Source organism: Salvelinus namaycush, chromosome 14 (genome assembly GCF_016432855.1).
Source record: "Salvelinus namaycush isolate Seneca chromosome 14, SaNama_1.0, whole genome shotgun sequence".
Classification (NCBI taxonomy): Eukaryota; Metazoa; Chordata; class Actinopteri; order Salmoniformes; family Salmonidae; genus Salvelinus; species Salvelinus namaycush.
This window is the reverse complement of record NC_052320.1, coordinates 25,392,902-25,412,261: the sequence shown is the minus strand read 5'-3', so window position 1 is coordinate 25,412,261 and position 19,360 is coordinate 25,392,902. Positions and strand designations below refer to the sequence as shown.

At 42.2% G+C, this 19,360-nt stretch overlaps 1 protein-coding gene across 1 annotated transcript in view; it reads right to left on the bottom strand.

Annotated features, from left to right (window-relative positions):
- LOC120058675 (neural cell adhesion molecule L1-like protein) overlaps positions 1-14,711 on the bottom strand; it is a 74,161-nt gene extending 59,450 nt beyond the window's left edge. Inside the window, exons 1-10 of the mRNA XM_039007423.1 lie at positions 14,690-14,711; positions 14,437-14,592; positions 13,419-13,527; positions 13,068-13,255; positions 12,827-12,949; positions 9,994-10,164; positions 7,139-7,250; positions 6,793-6,974; positions 1,448-1,582; positions 885-1,025 (exon numbers count right to left, since the gene is read on the bottom strand). Coding sequence (XP_038863351.1) covers positions 885-1,025; positions 1,448-1,582; positions 6,793-6,974; positions 7,139-7,250; positions 9,994-10,164; positions 12,827-12,949; positions 13,068-13,255; positions 13,419-13,527; positions 14,437-14,592; positions 14,690-14,711 — 1,339 coding nt within the window. The remainder of the gene's footprint in view (positions 1-884; positions 1,026-1,447; positions 1,583-6,792; positions 6,975-7,138; positions 7,251-9,993; positions 10,165-12,826; positions 12,950-13,067; positions 13,256-13,418; positions 13,528-14,436; positions 14,593-14,689) is intronic.
- Positions 14,712-19,360: the final 4,649 nt, after the last annotated feature.

Below are 19,360 nucleotides of genomic sequence, written 5' to 3'. Positions count from 1 at the left end.
TCTGGGAAAAAATTGTGTTTGACCAGATACAATGCTATTTTACAGTAAACAAATTGATAACAGAATTTCAGCATGCTTATAGGGAAGGACACTCAGCACACACAGCACTTACACAAATGACTGATGATTGGCTGAGAGAAATTGATGATAAAATGATTGTGGGTGCTGTCTTGTTAGACTTCAGTGCAGCCTTTGACATTATTGATCATAGTCTGCTGCTGGAAAAACATACGTGTTATGGCTTTACACTTTACACTATAATGTGGATAAATAAAGAGTTACTTGTTTAACAGAACACAGAGGGTGTTCTTTATTGGAAGCCTATCAAATATAATCCAGTTAGAATCCGGAATTCCCCAGGGTAGCTGTTTAGGCCCCTTGCCTTTGAGTAAAGCCAGAGTTTCTATGTATGTGGATGACAAGCGGTCTCTTCACAGTCCCCAAGTCCAGAACAGACTATGGGAGGCACACAGTACTACATAGAGCCATGGCTACATGGAACTCTATTCCACATCAAGTAACTGACACAATCAGTAAAATTACATTTAAAAAACAGATGAAAAAAAACACCTTATGGAACAGCGGGGACTGTGAAACAACAAACATTGGCACAGACACATGCATACACACACACGCACGCACACACGCACACACACACGCACACACACACACACGGATTTAGTACTGGAGTTATGTGGTGGAGTAGGGGCCTGAGGTCACACAGTGTGTTGTGAAATCTGTGAATGTATTGTAATGTTTTAAAATTGTATAAACTGCCATAATTTTGCTGGACCCCAGGAAGAGTAGCTGCTGCTTTAGCAGCTAATGCCGATTCATAATAAATACAAATACACACACACAAAGTGCTAATGTCCAGTACTGACTTATGATCATGATGTTAGCATTAGCCAGGATGGTGCCATGTCTGTTGGAGACTTCACACTGGTAGACGGCACTGTCCTCAGGCCTGGCCCTGTGCAACACTATGGTGTCATCAAGCACTTGTCTGTTCGATGACGGGCCATCTGAAAGAACCAGAAAGAAATGCTTAAAACCAAACATGAATGCAGATTCTATAGTACTGGTAGTCTTTGTATCTGGCCTGTATATTGCCTGATTATTGTGTTACTATTTTATTTGTATCTATTTGTTCATTTTCTTACTTTTTAATTGCATTGTTGGGAAAGGGCTCGTACGTAAGCATTTCACAGTAAAGTCTACATCTGTTGTATTCAGCGCATGTGAAAAAAATCCATTTGATTTGATTTATAGGATGCTGAGCAACAACTGGACCAAATGCAACACAGTGGAATGACTATTGTATTACACAAAACTACAAAGATTTTTTTTGTATCTTATATAGTCAAGTGAAGTGGGTGGACTGGGCACTGAAGTAACCGGCAAGGACAGAGGTCAGGGTTCATATGTTAGAGGTCATCTCACTCACCGTCCAGAGGCTGTCCGTTCTTCCTCCATGAGATAACCGGCTGTGGCTTTCCCGAGGCAGAGCACTTGATGTGCACGTCAGAGCCAACAACAGCCAACTGGCCCTTGGGTGGCTCCGGCTGCCATCTTGGTGGCTCTGTGAGACATACAGTGCATTCGGAAAGTATTCAGACCCCTTGACTTTTTCCACATTTTGCTACATTACAGCCTTATTCTAAAAGGGACAAAATAAATGTTTCACATCAATCTCCACACAATACCCCATAATAACAAAGTGAAAACAAGTTTTTAGAAATGTTTGCAGATTTATACAAAAACAGAAATACCTTATTTACATAATATTACTGACCCTTTGCTATGAGACTCGAAATTGAGCTTGGAGTTGAACTTAAGTCCGCCTGTGGTAAATTCAATTGATTGGACATGATTTGGAAAGGCACACACCTGTCTATATAAGGTCCCACAGTTTACAGTGCATGTCAGAGCAAAAACCAAGCCATGAGGTCGAAGGAATTGTCCGTACAGCTCCTAGACAGGATTGTGTCGAGGCACAGATCTTGGGAAGGGTACCAAAAAATGCATGCAGCATTGAAGGTCCCCAAGAACACGGTGGCCTCCATCATTCTTAAATGGAAGAAGTTTGGAATCACCAAGACAATTCCTCGAGCTGGCTTCCCGGCCAAACTGAGCAATCGGGGGAGAAGGAACTCTCACTCTGAGAGCTTCAAAGTTTCTCTGTGGAGATGGGATGGGATACCCTTCCAGAAGGACAACCATCTCTGCAGCACTCCACCAATCAGGCCTTTATGGTACAGTGGCCAGACGGAAGCAACTCCTCAGTAAAAGGCACATGACAGCCCACATGGAGTTTGCCAAAAGGCACCTTAAGGACACTGACCATGAGAAACAAGATTCTCTGCTCTATTGAAACCAAGATTGAACTCTTTGGCCTAAATGTCAAGGGTCACATCTGGAGGAAACCGGTCACCATCCCTATGGTGAAGCATGGTGGTGGCAGCATCATGCTGTGGGGATGTTTCAGCGGCAGGGACTGGGAGACTAGTCAGGATCGAGGGAAAGATGAACGTAGCAAAGTACAGAGAGATCTGCTCCAGAGCGCTCAGGACCTCAGACTGGGGCGAAGGTTCACCATCCAACGACCCTGAACACACAGCCAAGACAACGCTTTGGGACAAGTCACTAAATCGAATCAAATTTTATTGGTCACATACACATGGTTAGCAGATGTTAATGTGAGTGTAGCGAAATGCTTGTGCTTCTAGTTCCGACAGTGCAGTAATATCTACAAAGTAATCTAACAATTTCACAACAACTACCTTATACACACACAAGTGTAAAGGGATAAATAAGAAAATGTACATATAACTATATGGATGACCGATGGCCGTGCGGCATAGGCAAGATGCAGTAGATGGTATAGAGTACAGTATATAGATATGAGATGAGTAATGTAGGGTATGTAATCATTATATAAAGTGGCATTGTTTAAACTTCTTACGGCTGAAATCCAGTTAACGGGATCGATTTGACAACAGCCAGTGAAAGTGCAGGGCGCCAAATTCAAACTACAGAAATCTCATAATTAAAATTACTCAAACATACAAGTATTATACACCATTTTAAAGATACACTTGTTGTTAATCCCACCACAGTGTCCGATTTCAAAAAGGCTTTACAACGAAAGCATACCATGCGATTATGTTAGGTCAGTGCCTAGTCACAAAAAACACAGCCATTTTTCCAGCCAAAAAGCAGAAATAGAGATTAAATTAATCACTAGCCTTTGATGATCTTCATCAGATGGCACTCATAGGACTTCATGTTACACAATACATGTATGTTTTGTTCGATAAAGTTCATATTTATATAAAAAAAATCTCAGTTTACATTGGCGCGTTATGTTCAGTAATGTTTTGCTTCCAAAACATCCGGTGATTTTGCAGAGAGCCACATCAATTTACAGAAATACTCATCATAAATGTTGATGAAAATACAAGTGTTATGCATGGAATTAAAGATATACTTCTCCTTAACAGTCTGATGGCTGTTTTTCAGTCTCTCGGTCCCAGCTTTGATGCACCTGTACTGACCTCGCCTTCTGGATGATAACGGGGTGAACAGGCAGTGGCTCGGGTGGTTGTTTTTCCTTGATGATCTTCTTGGCCTTCCTTTGACATTGGGTGATGTAGGTGTCCTGGAGGGGAGGTAGTTTGCCCGCGGTGATGCGTTGTGCAGACCGCACTACCCTCTGGAGAGCCTTGCGGTTGTGGGCGGTGCAGTTGCCGTATCAGGCTGTGATACAGCCCGACAGGATGCTCTCGATTGTGCATCTGTAAAAGTTTGTGAGTGTTTTCGGTGACAAGCCACATTTCTTCAGCCTCCTGAGGTTGAAGAGGCGCTGTTGCGCCTTCTTCACCATGCTGTCTGTGTGGGTGGACCATTTCAGTTTGTCCGTGATGTGTACGCCGAGGAATTTAAAACTTTCCACCTTCTCGATGTGGATAGGGGGGTGCTCCCTCTACTGTTTCCTGAAGTCCGCGATCATCTCCTTTGTTTTGTTGACGTTGAGTGTGATGTTATTTTCCTAACACCACACTCCGAGGGCCCTTACCTCCTCCCTGTAGGCCATCTCGCCGTTGTTGGTAATCAAGCCTACCACTGTAGTGTCTTCTGCAAACTTGATGATTGAGTTGGAGGCGTGCATGGCCACACAGTCATGGGTGAACAGGGAGTACAGGAGAGGGCCTAGAACGCACCCTTGTGGGGCCCCAGTGTTGAGGATCAGCGGGGTGGAGAGGTTGTTTCCTACCCTCACCACTTGGGGGCGGCCCGTCACAAAGTCCAGGACCCAGTTGCACAGGGCGGGGTCGAGACCCAGGGTCTCGATTGCGTCGTCTGTGGACCTATTGGGGCGGTAGGCAAATTGGAGTGGGTCTAGGGTATCAGGTAGGGTGGTGATATGATCCTTGACTAGTCTCTCAAAGCACTCCATGATGACAGAAGTGAGTGCTACGGGGCGATTGTCGTTTAGCTCAGTTACCTTGGCTTTCTTGGGGACAAAAACAATGGTGGCCCTCTTGAAGCATGACTGGGATAGGGATTGATTGAATATGTCCGTAAACACACCAGCCAGCTGGTCTGCGCATGCTCTGAGGACGCGGCTAGGGATGCCGTCTGGGCCAGCAGCCTTGCGAGGGTTAACACGTTTAAATGTTTTACTCACGTTGGCCACGGTGAAGGAGAGCCCACAGGATTTGGTGTCAGTGGCACTGTACTGTCCTCAAAGCGAGCAAAGAAGTTGTTTAATTTGTCTGGGAGCAAGACGTCGGTGTCTGCGACGGGGCTGGTTTTCTTTTTGTAATCCGTGATTGACTGTAGACCCTGCCACATACGTCTTGTGTTTGAGCAGTTGAATTGCGAATCTACTTTGTCTCTATACTGACGCTTAGCTTGTTTGATTGCCTTGCGGAGGGAATAGCTACACTGTTTGTATTCGGTCATGTTTCCGGTCGCCTTGCCATGATTAAAAGCAGTCGTTCGCGCTTTCGGTTTTGCACGAATGCTGCCATCAATCCACGGTTTCTGGTTAGGGAAGGTTTTAATAGTCACCATGGGTACAACATCACAGATGCACTTGCTAATAAACTCGCTCACCGAGTCAGCGTATACATCAATGTTGTTGTCTGAGGCTATCCGGAACATATCCCAGTCCACGTGATCGAAGCAATTTGAAGCGTGGAATCCAATTGGTTGGACCAGCGTTGAACAGATTTGTATGCGTCGCGGAAGTTAGAATAGCAATGATCCAGAATGCTGCCAGCTCGAGTCGCGCATTTGATATGCTGACAAAATGTAGGGAGCCTTGTTTTCAGATTAGCTTTGTTAAAATCCCCAGCTACAATAAATGCAGCCTCAGGATATATGGTTTCCAGTTTGGATAGAGTCCAGCAAAGTTTTTTCAGGGCCGTCGAGGTATCTGCTTGGGGGGAATATACCGGCTGTGAATATAATCTAAGAGAATTCTCTTGGTAGATAATGCTGTCGGCATTTGATTGTAAGGAATTCTAGGTTAGGTGAACAAAAGAACTTGAGTTCCTGTATGTTGTTATGATTACACGACGAGTCGTCTGACCCACTGGAATTGTGATACAGTGAGGTATAAATTAAATAATCTGTCTGCAAACAATTGTTGGAAAAATTACTTGTGTCATGCACAAAGTAGATGTCCTAACCGACTTGCCAAAACTATAGTTCGTTAACAAGAAATTTGTGGAGTGGTTGAAAAACGAGTTTTAATGACTCTAACCTAAGTGTAAATAAACTTCCAACTTCAACTGTACATATTACCTCAATTACCTCGTCAACGGTGCACCTACACATTGACATTGACTCTGTACCGGTACGCCCTGTATATAGCCCCAATATTGTTATTTACTGCTGCTCTTTAATTATTTGTTATTCTTATCTCTTACCTTTTTTGTTGTATTTTCTTAAAACTGCATTGTTGTTTAAGGACTTGTAAGTAAGCATTTCACTGTAATACCTGTTGTATTCGGAGCATGTGAAAAACAACATTTGATTTGATGTCCTTGAGTGGCCCAGCCAGAGCCCGAACTTGAACCCCATCAATCATCTCTGGAAAGACCTGAAAATAGCTGTATAGCTACACTCCCCATCCAACCTGACAAAGATTGAGAGGATCTGCAGAAAAGAATGTGAGAAACTCCCCAAATAAAGATGTGTCAAGCTTGAATCATCATACCCGAGAAAACTCGAGGCTGTAATCGCTGCCAAAGGTGTTTCAACAAAGTACTGAGTAAAGGGTCGGAATACTTACATAAATGTGATATCATTTTTTTTCTTTTTTTCTTATACATTTGCAAAAATGTCTAAAATCCTGTTTTTCTTTGTCATTATGAGGTATTGTGTGTATATTGATGAGGGGGAAAAAACTATTTAATCCATTTTAGAATAAGGCTGTAATGAAACAAAATGTGGAAAAAGTTAATGGGTCTAAATACTTTCCGAATGCACTGTAAAGAGAGTCGTTGTCCGTCTAGGGTTGACCTGACCCATGCCAGATCTTACAATGCCTGAATTGTTTGTTTTTTATTTATCAGCTAACCAAACCACCATGTTCTCCTTTGACAATGTAGCTGCTGTAAGTGAACGCAACACCACAAGAGCAGTCTTAAAAAGGTATTAAAACTGTTAAACCTACACTGTATAACGAAGGGCGTAGGCTTCACTTGGACATTGTAGAGGGGACAACAAACTTTTTTGCGGGGAACACACTGAAAGTATAACCTGCCTCAGTCTACTCACCCTCCACAATGACATTGAAGTAGTGGACTGTGTCTCCGACAGAGTTCCTCGCCTCACACATGTACTTCCCATCATCCTCCTCTTCAATGTTATATATGGTTAAACGTTTCCCATAGTTTTTTATATTTGCCCGTTTCGGTAGCTTCTCTCTCCTTTTTGTCCATTCGATCACAGGAGTTGGACTGAGTAACAAGATGAGAGAAAACGAGATATGATTAGTGAAAAATAATACACACATTATTCTACCAAATGTAATAATACAACATGTTCTATGCAGATCCAGTCACTGATGTTATGAATAAATATTCTTTCATACTAAATTGAGAAATGATTAGACTCTACTTACAATCCCTCTGCTATACACTCTAGCACCAGCTCCTCTCCTTTCACCAGCCATACATCTGACTGAACACCAGAGGGTACCAGAAGGCTCGGTCTTCTCTCTGGAATGGCATAGGCTTCCATGGGCAGAAAAGGACAGGCATAAAATATATAGTAGGTATATCTCTGAAACTCTAGGAGCAACTGCAGTAGGTGTTTGTCCACACTTGAGTCTTTTGGTACACTCTCCTAGCATATATATACAGTACCAGTCAAAAGCTTGGACACACCTACTCATTCAAGGGTTTCTCCTAATATTGTACTATTTTCTACATTGTAGAATAATAGTGAAGACATCAAAACTATGAAATAACACATATGGAATCATGTAGTAATCAAAAAAGGGTTAAACAAATTAAAATGTATTTTATTCTTCAAAGTAGCCACCCTTTGCCTTGATGACACCTTTGCACACTCTCGGCATTCTCTCAACCAGCTTCATGAGGAATGCTTTTCAAACAGTCTTGATGGAGTTCCCACATATGCTGAGCACTTGTTTGCTGCTTTTCCTTCACTCAGCTATGAAAAGCCAACTGACATTTACTCCTGAGGTGCTGACCTGTTGCACCCTCTACAACCACTGCGAATATTATTTTTTGACCCTACTGGTCATCTATGAACGTTTGAACGTCTTGGCCATGTACTGTTATAATCTCCACCCGGCACAGCCAGAAGAGGACTGGCCACCCCTCAGAGCCTGGTTCCTCTCTGGGTTTCTTCCTAGGTTCCTGCCTTTCTAGGGAGTTTTTCCTGGCCACCGTGCTTCTACATCTGCATAGCTTGCTGTTTGGGGATTTAGGCTGGGTTTCTGTATAGTACTTTGTGACATCGGCTGATATAAAAGGGGCTTTATAAATTAATTTGATTGATTGATTGATTGACTCTGCAGTCCAACTCATCCTAAACCATCTCAATCGGGTTGAGGTCGGGGGATTGCGTAGGCCACATCATCTGATGCAGCACTCCATCACTCTCCTTGGTCAAATACCCCTTACATAGCCTGGAGGTGTGTTTTGAGTCATAGTCCCACTAAGCCCAAACCAGATGGGATGAAGTATCACTGCAGAATGCTGTGATAGCCATGCTGGTTAAGTGTGCCTTGAATTCTAAATAAATCTCAGATAGTATCACCAGCAAAGGACCCCCACACCATCACACCTCCTCGTCCATGCTTCAAGGTGGGAACCACACATGCGGAGATCATCCATTCGCCTTCTCTGCATCTCACAAAGACACAACGGTTGGAACCAAAAATCTCACATTTGGACTCATCAGATTTCCACCGGTCTAATGTCCATTGCTCGTGTTTCTTGTAAGAAGCAAGTCTCTTCTTCTTATTGGTGTCCTTTAGTAGTGTTTTCTTTGTAGCAATTCGACCATGAAGGCCTGATTCACACAGTCTCCTCTGAACAGTTGATGTTGTGATGTGTCTGTTACTTAAACTCTATTAAGCATTTATTTGGGTGGTAGATGAACTTGAACTTATCCTCTGCAGCAAAGGTAACTCTGGGTCTTCCTTTCCTGTGGCGGTCCTCATGAGAGCTGGTTTCATCATAGCACTTGATGGTTTTTGCGACTGCCCTTCAAGAAACATTCAAAGTTATTGACATTTTCTGGATTGACTGACCTTCATGTCTTAAAGTAATGATGGACTGTCATTTCTCTTTGCTTATTTGAGCTATTCTTGCCATAATATGGACTTGGTCTTTTACCAAATAGGGCTACTTCTGTATACCACCCCTACCTTGTCACAACACAACTGATTGGCTCAAACGCATTAAGAAGGAAAGACATTCGTCAAATGAACTTTTAACAAGGCACACCTGTTAATTGTATTGCATTCCAGGTGACTACCTCATGAAGCTGGTTGAGAGAATGCCAAGAGTGTGCAAAGCTGTCAAGGCAAAGGGTGGCTACTTTGAAGAATCTCAAATATAAAATATATTTTTATTTGTTTAACATTTTTTTGGTTAGTACATGATTCCATATGTGTTATTTCATAGTTTTGATTTCTTCACTATTATTCAACAATGTAGAAAATAGTCAAAATAAAGAAAACCCCCTGGAATGAGTAGGTGTCTCCAAACTTTTGACTGGTACTGTATATCTTTTTTTTCACCCAGATAAAATTGCATAGATGAATCTCATTCAACGTGTGCATATTAAACATGTATTTACTTTTCCTGTAAGTTTGAGCCTTTAGTCAGTCAAATACTATGAACTGTAATGGGATATTATCATTCATGTTAAAGTCAAATATAATGTTAAAGCAACTCCCCACTGCTGTCACTGTCATCTAGCTCACCAGCAGGTTTTACTGAAATGTAAACAAAATATGAAGACCCACCTTGATCCAATGGAGCCATGTCTATTGCTCTGATCTGAAGTACATGCCTGCAATTTTTTTCACCTGCACACTTTGCACTTATACTTTTGTAAAATAAAACCATGTATAATATTGATATATTGACTTTTGCATCCGACAATTGTCTTTGACATGTGTGGGGACAGCACTCCTCCCTCTCCTTACAGCATCACTGCATCTAGTGTCCTAAACATGCCCTTTCAACTCCTACTCAACATGTAGGGCAGGGTTCTCAACCTAGGAGTGGTATGTTGCTGACCGGTCTTACAGATACCTATTTAATCAGTTTTTTCAAGTGCTATTTGTAATGTAAGTGTATCGGAGCCTTAATGTTGCACTTAGAATATGAGGATTTCCTCTTGGTCTAATGTTTAGAGGAAGGACTATAGCTTGCCTGTCCCTGGTATAAAACAGGTTGAGAAACATTGATGTAGGGCATCACACTGTCAACCTACAGCTCTTGACGACCACCGACATGGCTGTCTTCCGAACGATGGTCCGTATGGCGGAGAATGCGGCGAAGCAGCAATAGTCTCTCCGGCTATCCTTCTCCAGGGCGTTGGAGAAGTAGAGGTTGCCGTCATGGCCCATGGACACCCTCTCATCCTGTTCAATATGTTGGAGACCTGGAGGAAACAATAGATCGTTTTCATTAGGACACACCATGGAAAATGTTTTGCAACAGAAAGAGTCCATTTGTGTTTAATATTGAACAAGGCGAAAATTTGTGTTTCTTATTGGAAGTGTAAAGGAAGAACTAGGGTCACATGACATGACTGACCATACTGTGGCTTTAAATATGGCAGCCATTAAAAACTATTTCCCCAAGTGTTTCCCTTTATAGAGCAATGTAGGGAGAGTATTTGGTTGGATAGCAATTAGGTAAGAGTGGGGTTGTAGAAGTAGGGTTGGTCTGTCCATTCATAATTTTAGACATAGACTTGAATGGGAAAAATTCAAGCAAGGGGGAGGCCGATGACATCAGAGGGCACCATCAGACCAACTCCTTGAATGGCCTACTCCATAATGTTTGCAAAAACACTATTTTGCTGAAAACATATTTTTTTATGTGTGATGATTACTTTATTTATATGTGGGATATTGTTTTCAACAAGTTCAAAAATAGCTGGAGTGCATCTTTAAAGCTACAAACACCAAACCAATGTTGACATGTTCAGACTTAAATTGCTGATACTTAACTCAGCAAAAAAAGAAACGTCCTCTCTGTCAACTGCATATATTTTCAGAAAACTTAACGTGTAAATATTTGTATGAAGATAACAAGATTCAACAACTGAGACATAAACTAAACAAGTTCCACAGACATGTGACTAACTGAAATGGAATAATGTGTCCCTGAACAAACGGGGGGTCAAAATCAAAAGTAACAGTCAGTATCTGGTGTGGCCACCAGCTGCATTAAGTACTGCAGTGCATCTCCTCCTCATGGACTGCACCAGATTTGCCAGTTCTTGCTGTGAGATGTTACCCCACTCTTCCACCAAGGCACCTGCAAGTTCTCAGACATTTCTGGGGGGAAATATCCCTAGCCCTCACCCTCCGATCCAACAGGATCTTTTTGCCAGTCGTGTGTAGTCAAGCGATGGTGGGTTTGTGCCCATAGGCGACGTTGTTGCCGGTGATGTCTGGTGAGGACCTGCCTTACAACAGGCCTACAAGCCCTCAGTCCAGCCTATTGCGGACAGTCTAAGCACTGATGGAGGGATTGTGCGTTCCTGGTGTAACTCGGTCAGTTGTTGTTGCCATCCTGTACCTGTCCCGCAGGTGTGATGTTCGGATGTACCGATCCAGCGCAGGTGTTGTTACACGTGCCCTGCCACTGCGAGGACGATCAGCTCTCCGTCCTGTCTCCCTGTAGCGCTGTCTTAGGCCTCTCACAGTACGGACATTGCAATTTATTGCCCTGGCCACATCTGCAGTCCTCATGTCTCCTTGCAGCCCTCATGTCTCCTTGCAGCATGCCTAAGGCACATTCACACGGATGAGCAGGGACCCTGGGCATATTTCTTTTGGTGTTTTTCAGAGTCAGTAGAAAGGCCTCTTTAGTGTTCTAAGTTTTCATAACTGTGACCTTAATTGCCTACCATCTGTAAGCTGTTAGTGTCTTAACGACCGTTCCACAGGTGCATGTTCATTAATTGTTTATGGTTCATTGAACAAGTATGTGTTAAAACCCTTTACAATGAAGATCTGTGAAGTTATTTGGATTTTTACGAATTATCTTTGAAAGACAGGTTCCTGAAAAAGGGACGTTTCTTTTTTTGCTGAGTTTATGTGCCGTTTAAACTATAACCATTTAATATGTGCATAAAAGCTCCATAGGCTTCAATAGGAAATAGTGACTAGCTAGCTAGCTATCTACTAGCCAAGTCCTGGACCAGAGCTGGCCCAAAACTAGTGTGGACAAGAACTAGACCAGAGCTAGTGCAGCCCAGATCTGAACTAACTGTGGTCTAGTTCTGATCCGTACTAGCTCTGGTCCAGCTCTAGGCCAGGACGTAGCTAGTATTTAGCTAGCTCTGGTCCAGCTCTGATCCAGGGCGTAACTAGCACCTAGCTAGCTCTGGGCCCCGCACTAACTAGCTCTGGTCAATGCTCTGGTCCAGGGCGTAGCTAGTATCATTGGTCTAGCTCTGGTCCACATTAACTAGCTCTGGTACAGACTGACTCAACTTAGAATTTCTTCAGGAAATTTCATTTTCTAATTGCTAGTTTAGAATTCTTATTTAATTTCTTATTTTTATTTGGACCACTTTATGAGAAGCTGCTCTCAGTTCTAAAAAACAAGCACTTGTATTTGAGCTCCTTGCCGAATTGAAAAGTGTGTGATTTGGCAGGATGGGACTAGAACGGCTGAGAGCCTAAGCATATGGCCTTATCCCCATTGAGACACTACTTCATACAGTGCTGTGATGTCATTAGACCATAGACCCTCTTTTGGCTATGGTGAGAAAAAGGTGACAAAATGTCAAAATTTAAAGGGAACTATGTTGAGCAACCCTAATTCTTCTTGTGTAATAACAAAAAATGTAATTCCCATTACTATGCCAATTTAAAACAACTACTGAATTACTACATAAGAACATGTCAATACTATTTTGTGACTTGAGTAATAACAATATTACAACAGAGGTATAAGAGCAACCTAATGTCAAGTGTTACTGTATTCTATTTCAATTGAAATGTGTATAAAGTGACATTTTCCCTTCTAAACTAGTTTCAGTTGGATGGTGCTGTAAAGACTGAACTAGTGGTCTATTTTCTCACCAATAGTCATCCAGTAGATCTTTCGTGGAGGGATCCCCTGTGGTGGATTGCATTCCAGAATCACAGGCTGGCCCTCTTTAACAACGATTGGGTCAATCTTCTCTTTGGGGAACTTTGGGGTACCTGTGCAAAGGTTAGGCATGTTTTACTCATGTCAACACCTTTAGATAGGATTCAAAATGCTGTAAGATGCAAAACTGTTCACTATGCCAGGTTCTTACAACATGAGAGTGGCACTCACTTGGTACAATGAGTTCAATTTCCTCTGATACTGCTGTTCCCAGATTGTTTGAAGCGTAGCACTGATACTTCCCCTGGAACTGCGCAAGGCGCCCGCTATGAATCACAAAACTCCCATTGTTTCTCTCTTTTTTGACCCCCAAGTCGAAGAGGGGATCTATGGCCTGGCCATCTTTTGTCCATCTGTATCTGTTGGGGCAATGAAGCATTTTGTAATGCTTGGTTACAGTTATGATATTTAGCTAGAGATGCAACAATAAGCATTGGATTAATGCTGATAGTGTGAACAATCCATAAGCATAAGGGCTTTAAACAGGGAGATCCTAGGATAAATCGCAGTCATCTCACTCACACTGGTTGTGGGTTGCCTTTGGCTTCACATCTCATGGAAAAACTGTCTTCAAAGGGTAAGGCAATGACGGGGCCAGCGGTCTGCACTGTTATGGTCGGTAGCTGCTCCACTGCGGGATGAAAAGATACAAATCATACATTCACACAATTGCTTTCACCAAACAAACACTTTAACAACTTCACTACCATTATGGGGATTTGGTCATGTTTTGTGCAATGTACAGCAGGAAATGTATAACTTGTGCTTGTTGGAAGATTAATATTGAGAAACGAGTTCTATTTGCCCACATGTCTGAGCTAATAATGAACTGCAGTGCAGACAGCGATTAAACCAACAAGACATACCAATCTTGCACCGCATGTTCCACATGCCTGAAGTAAATGACCCGTCATAGGCATGAATTTAGTTAGCCAGTCCATTTCTCTGACAGCTGGACCATATACTCTCTCTTCACTGCCCATCATGGGCATAGGCTGTGTCTAAAACATCCCCCTATAGACTATGAAATATACTGAATGTACAAAAGACTATGAACATGTTCTTTCCATGCCATAGACTGACCAGGTGAATCCAGGTAAAAGCTATGATCCCTTAATGATTTCACTTGTTAAATCCACTTCATTCAGTGTAGAAGGGAAGGAGACATGTTCAAGAATGATTTTTAAGCCTTTAGTCAATTTAGACATGGATTGTGTATGTGTGCCATTCATAGGGGAAATGGGCAAGACAAAATATTGAAGTGCCTTTGGGGTATGGCAGTAGGTGCCAGGTGCACCGGTTTGTGTCAAGAACTGCAATGCTGCTGGGTTTTCACAGTTAACAGTTTCCCTTGTGTATCAAGAACGGTAATCCACCCAAAGGACATCCAGCCAACTTGACACAGCTGCATCCCTGTGGAACACTTTTGACACTTTGTAGAGTCCATGCCCCGACTAATTGAGGCTGTTCTGAGAGCAAAAGGACGGGGTGTTCTTAATGTTTTGTACACTCAGTGTAGGTTGCCCATACTGCACTTTACCTTCCAGGGGGATATCGAGTCCTCTGGCCCTGGTGGTCAAGGCCAAGAGGAAAGCAAGGCCCAAGCTCCACAGCGACCTCATCACCCCACCGCCGTTGAGCAGAGACTGTCCAGGAGAGCAGGCGACACTACTGACAGCACCACGGCTTTGGCCCACTAGATCAGCGGATATCTGTCAACACTTAGAGGGATAGGACCTAGATGTGCAGAGACACAGGGAAATATAAAAACTGTCAGTAACCCAGTGGTGTACTCATGGAGGCAAGGGAAGCCATTTTCTGAATGTATCTCACTGGAGAAAGCATCCGAGCGAGCGAAACAGAGCCCGTCTTTTTCAGTATGTGTATCCCATCTATCTGATGCTGTCTGGTAAAAATGAGAAAGACATTGTTGCCCCATTGAATGCAACGGAAGCCAGCCAGCATTTAGCCTCCCTTGATAATAAAAAATTAAATAATAATAATAATAGCCAATCAGCATTGAGCTAAACTTGAGTGAGCTCAACTGTGAATTATCCTGGCGAACCAAAATAAAACTGTAAAGGGAAGCTAGTTTGGACTTGTCTTCACACCAATCTCATCACATCAAAAGTAGAACGTAATTTACAGAAAAACTTAAATTGTTACTAGAGGTCGACCGATTATGATTTTTCAACGCCGATACCGATAATTGAAGGACCAAAAAAAGCCGATACAGATTAAATCGGCCGATTTTTATATATATATATATATTTGTAATAGTGACAGTTACAATAATACTGAATGAACACTTATTTTAACTTAATATAATACATCAATAAAATCTATTTAGTCTCAAATAAATAATGAAACATGTTCAATTTGGTTTAAATAATGCAAAAACAAAGTGTTGGAGAAGAACGTAAAAGTGCAATATGTGCCATGTAAAAAAACTAACGTTTAAGTTCCTTGCTCAGAACATGAGAACATATGATGTTCTGGTGGTTCCTTTTAACATGAGTCTTCAATATTCCCAGGTAAGAAGTTTTAGGTTGTAGTTATTATAGGACTATTTCTCTCTATGCCATTTGTATTTCATATACCTTTGACTATTGGATGTTCTAATAGGTACTTTAGTATTGCCAGCCTAATCTCGGGAGTTGATAGGCTTGAAGTCATAAACAGCGCAATGCTTGAAGCACAGCGAAGAGCTGCTGGCAAATGCGCGAAAGTGCTGTTTGAATGAATGCTTACGAGCCTGCTGCTGCCTACCATCGCTCAGTCAGACTGCTCTATCAAATCATAGACTTAATTATAATAACACACAGAAATACGAGCCTTAGGTCATTAATATGGTAAAATCCGGAAACTATAATTTCGAAACAAAACGTTTATTCTTTCAGTGAAATACGGAACTGTTCCGTATTTTATCTAATGGGTGGCATCCATAAGTCTAAATATTGCTGTTACATTGCACAACCTTCAATGTTATGTCATAATTATGTAAAATTCTGGCAAATTAATTACGGTTTTTGTTAGGAAGAAATGGTCTTCACACAGTTCGCAACGAGCCAGGCGGCCGAAACTGCTGCATATACCCTGACTCTGCTTGCACAGAACGCAAGAAAAGTGACACAATTTCCCTAGTTAAAATAAATTCATGTTAGCAGGCAATTTAAACTAAATATGCAGGTTTAAAAATATATACTTGTGTATTGATTTTAAGAAAGGCATTGATGTTTAGGTACACATTGGTGCCACGACAGTGATTTTTCGCGAATGCGCTTGTTAAATCACCCGTTTGGCGAAGTAGGCTGTGATTTGTCAGGATTTGGCCAGGATTGTTCCGGTTTTGGCCACTAGATGCCCCCATTGTGCTTTTTTGACCCTTTTGTTTTCCCTTGTTTCCAGTTATTATTTGCACCTGTGCCTCGTTTCCCTTGAATGTATTTAAACCCTTAGTTTTCCTCAGTTCTTTGCTCTGTGTTTGTATGTTAGCACCCAGCCCCAGCAATGCTGTGTACATTTGTTACTCCAATTGGACTCTCTTGAGGTACTCTGTTTTTGTTCTTGTTTATTTATTTTTGATTATTTCTTTTGAGGTTTTTTCCCCGCTGTATCTACCACATGGTGGATTTACCTTTTGTCTTGGAGGATTACCTTTTTTCTCTTGGAATTACTTTTGACGTTGTGGATTTATATTTTTGCCTGAAGTACTTTCCTTTTTACTTTATTAAAACACCGTCTCAAGTACTGCTGTGTCTGCCTCATCTTCTGGGTTCTGCCGACTATTAGTGGCTCAGTTTGCTAAGTGACTGTTTCTCACACCGGAGACCCGAGTTCGTAACCGGGTCCTGACATGATTCAATGACAAATTAACAGGCACCGCATCAATTATATGCAATGCAGGACAAGCTAGATAAACTAGTAATATCATCAACCATGTGTAGTTAAATAGTGATTATGTTAAGATTGATTGTTTTTTATAAGATAAGTTTAATGCTAGCTAGCACCTTACCTTGGCTCCTTGCTGCACTCGCATAACAGGTAGTCAGCCTGTCACGCAGTCTCCTCGTGGAGTGCAATGTAATCGGGCATAATCGGTGTCCAAAAATGCCGATTACCGATTGTTATGAAAACTTGAAATCGGCCCTAATTAATTGGCCATTACGATTAATCGGTCGACGTCTAATTGTTACATCTCGTTGTGCCGTTGTCCTCCAGTGGCTAGCTAGCTAAAATCATCAATTTCCTAAATTAGCCATGGATGGAGATAGGGATTTGGACTTGTGATTTTACTTTTTGGCAAACGATTATAAACAGTAATTCTGATCCAACCATAAATTCCTACATTGTGCCCCTGGCCTGAGAGGATGGAAGTTCAATATGTAGCTAGATGTAGTAAGCTGATGTTAACTAGCTGGCCTAGCTTCCTTTTCATTGGTCATGAAAGGAAGTTAGGCTAGTGAGCAAGCATTTTTGCCAGGTAGCCTAGGACAACAAAAAATAAAAGCGTGTACTGTATCACAGAGTCATAAACCGTTTCGGCAATATGAACAGCATCCCTATACTGACTTTTAGTGGAGAAAAGTACATCTTGAATTGCCCAAGGGACAATTTGCTTTGCCTATACAAATCAGTAAATAAACGGAAGCGGAGCGGTTAAATTGCCTATATGAACTAGTAAAATCATATATAAAATGCATTGGGTACAGTTTGATAGACTACCCCTCAGACAGTGTAAAATAATCTACATTAATAATAATAATAATAATACATTGCCCAAGCAAATACTGAAGCAACCCGGCTAGGCAATCATCATGTCTTTCCTTACTCCAATCCAAGTATTGAAAGACAGATAAACTCTCTTCTGAATAACAGTAATGTCCCATATCACACATCCTCTCTCAACGGGTGTAATTCATTGGTACATCATTGTTGTAAAACATACCAGTGGTTTGGGATTACCCTTGATTAGATTAGACGAGGTACGATCACGAATATCCTACCAACGGAACATCAAAAACTGTAATATCTTATATGTTTCACGGAATCGTGGGTGAATGATGACATGGATATTCAGCTAGAGGGATATACGCTGCACGGCAAGATAGAACAGCACACTCCGGTAAGACGAGGGGGGGCGGTCTGTGCATATTTGTAAACAACAGCTAGTGCACGAAATCTAAGGAAGTCACTAGATTTTGCTCGCCTGAAGTAGAGTATCTTGTGATAAAATGCAGACCACACTATTTGCCTATAGAGTTTTCAGCTATACATTTCGTCGCTGTTTATTTACCACCACAGACGGACGCTGACACTAAGACCGCACTCAGTCAGCTGTATAAGGAAATAAGCAAACAGGAAACCGCTCACCCGGAGGCGGCGCTCCAAGTGGCCGGAGACTTTAATGCAGGGAAACTTAAATCAGTTCTACCTCATCATCAACATGGTAAATGTAAAAAAACAAATATCAACAAGGTAAATGTGCAACCAGAGAGAAAAAAATTGTAGATCATCTGTACTCCACACACAGAGACACGTACAAAGCTCTCCCTCGCCCTTCATTTGGTAAATCCGACCACAATTCTATCCTCCTGATTCCTGCTTACAAGTCAAAATTAAAGCAGGAAGCACCAGTGACTCGGTCTATAAAAAAAGTGGTCAGGTGAAGCAGATGCTAAACTACAGGACTGTTTTGCTATCACAGACTGGAACATGTTCCCGGGATTCTTCCGACATTGAGGAGTACACCACATCAGTCACTGGCTTTATCAATAAGTGCATCAGTCACTGGTTTTATCAATAAGTGCATCGAGGACGTCGTCCCCACAGTGACTGTACGTACATACCCCAACCAGAAGCCATGGATTACAGGCAACATTCGCACAAAGCTAAAGGGTAGAGCTGCCGCTTTCAAGGTGCGGGACTCTAACCTGGAAGCTTATGAGAAATCCTGCTATGCCCTCCGACGAACCATCACACAGGCAAAGCGTCAATACAGGGCTAAGATTGAATCGTACTACACCGGCTCCAATGCTCGTCTTATGTGACAGGGCTTGCAAACTATTACAGACCACAAAGGGAAGCACAGCCGCAAGCTGCCCAGTAAAACAAGCCTACCAGAAGAGCTAAATCACTTCTATGCTCACTTCGAGGCAAGCAACACTTACATGCTGATCAGACCGGACACGTCGGGTTCGCGAGCGTCGCACAATAAATGTAGAAATCCAGTTTATTCAATTATTGCACCCACACTGCTCGCGCGCCAACGAGCGTCTGCATTACCAAGGGCTAAAATAGAAGTCATTCCTATTTCTGACGCAGATCGCGCTGAAAGTCCTGCCACTCCCATCTCTTCATTGGTTATAGAAGCAGGTACCCACGTGCCATCTCCTCATTGGTTATACCCACGTGGGTGATTGTAAGACGAACTTTGTTGCCGGTTGTCGTGGTAATACTATGAA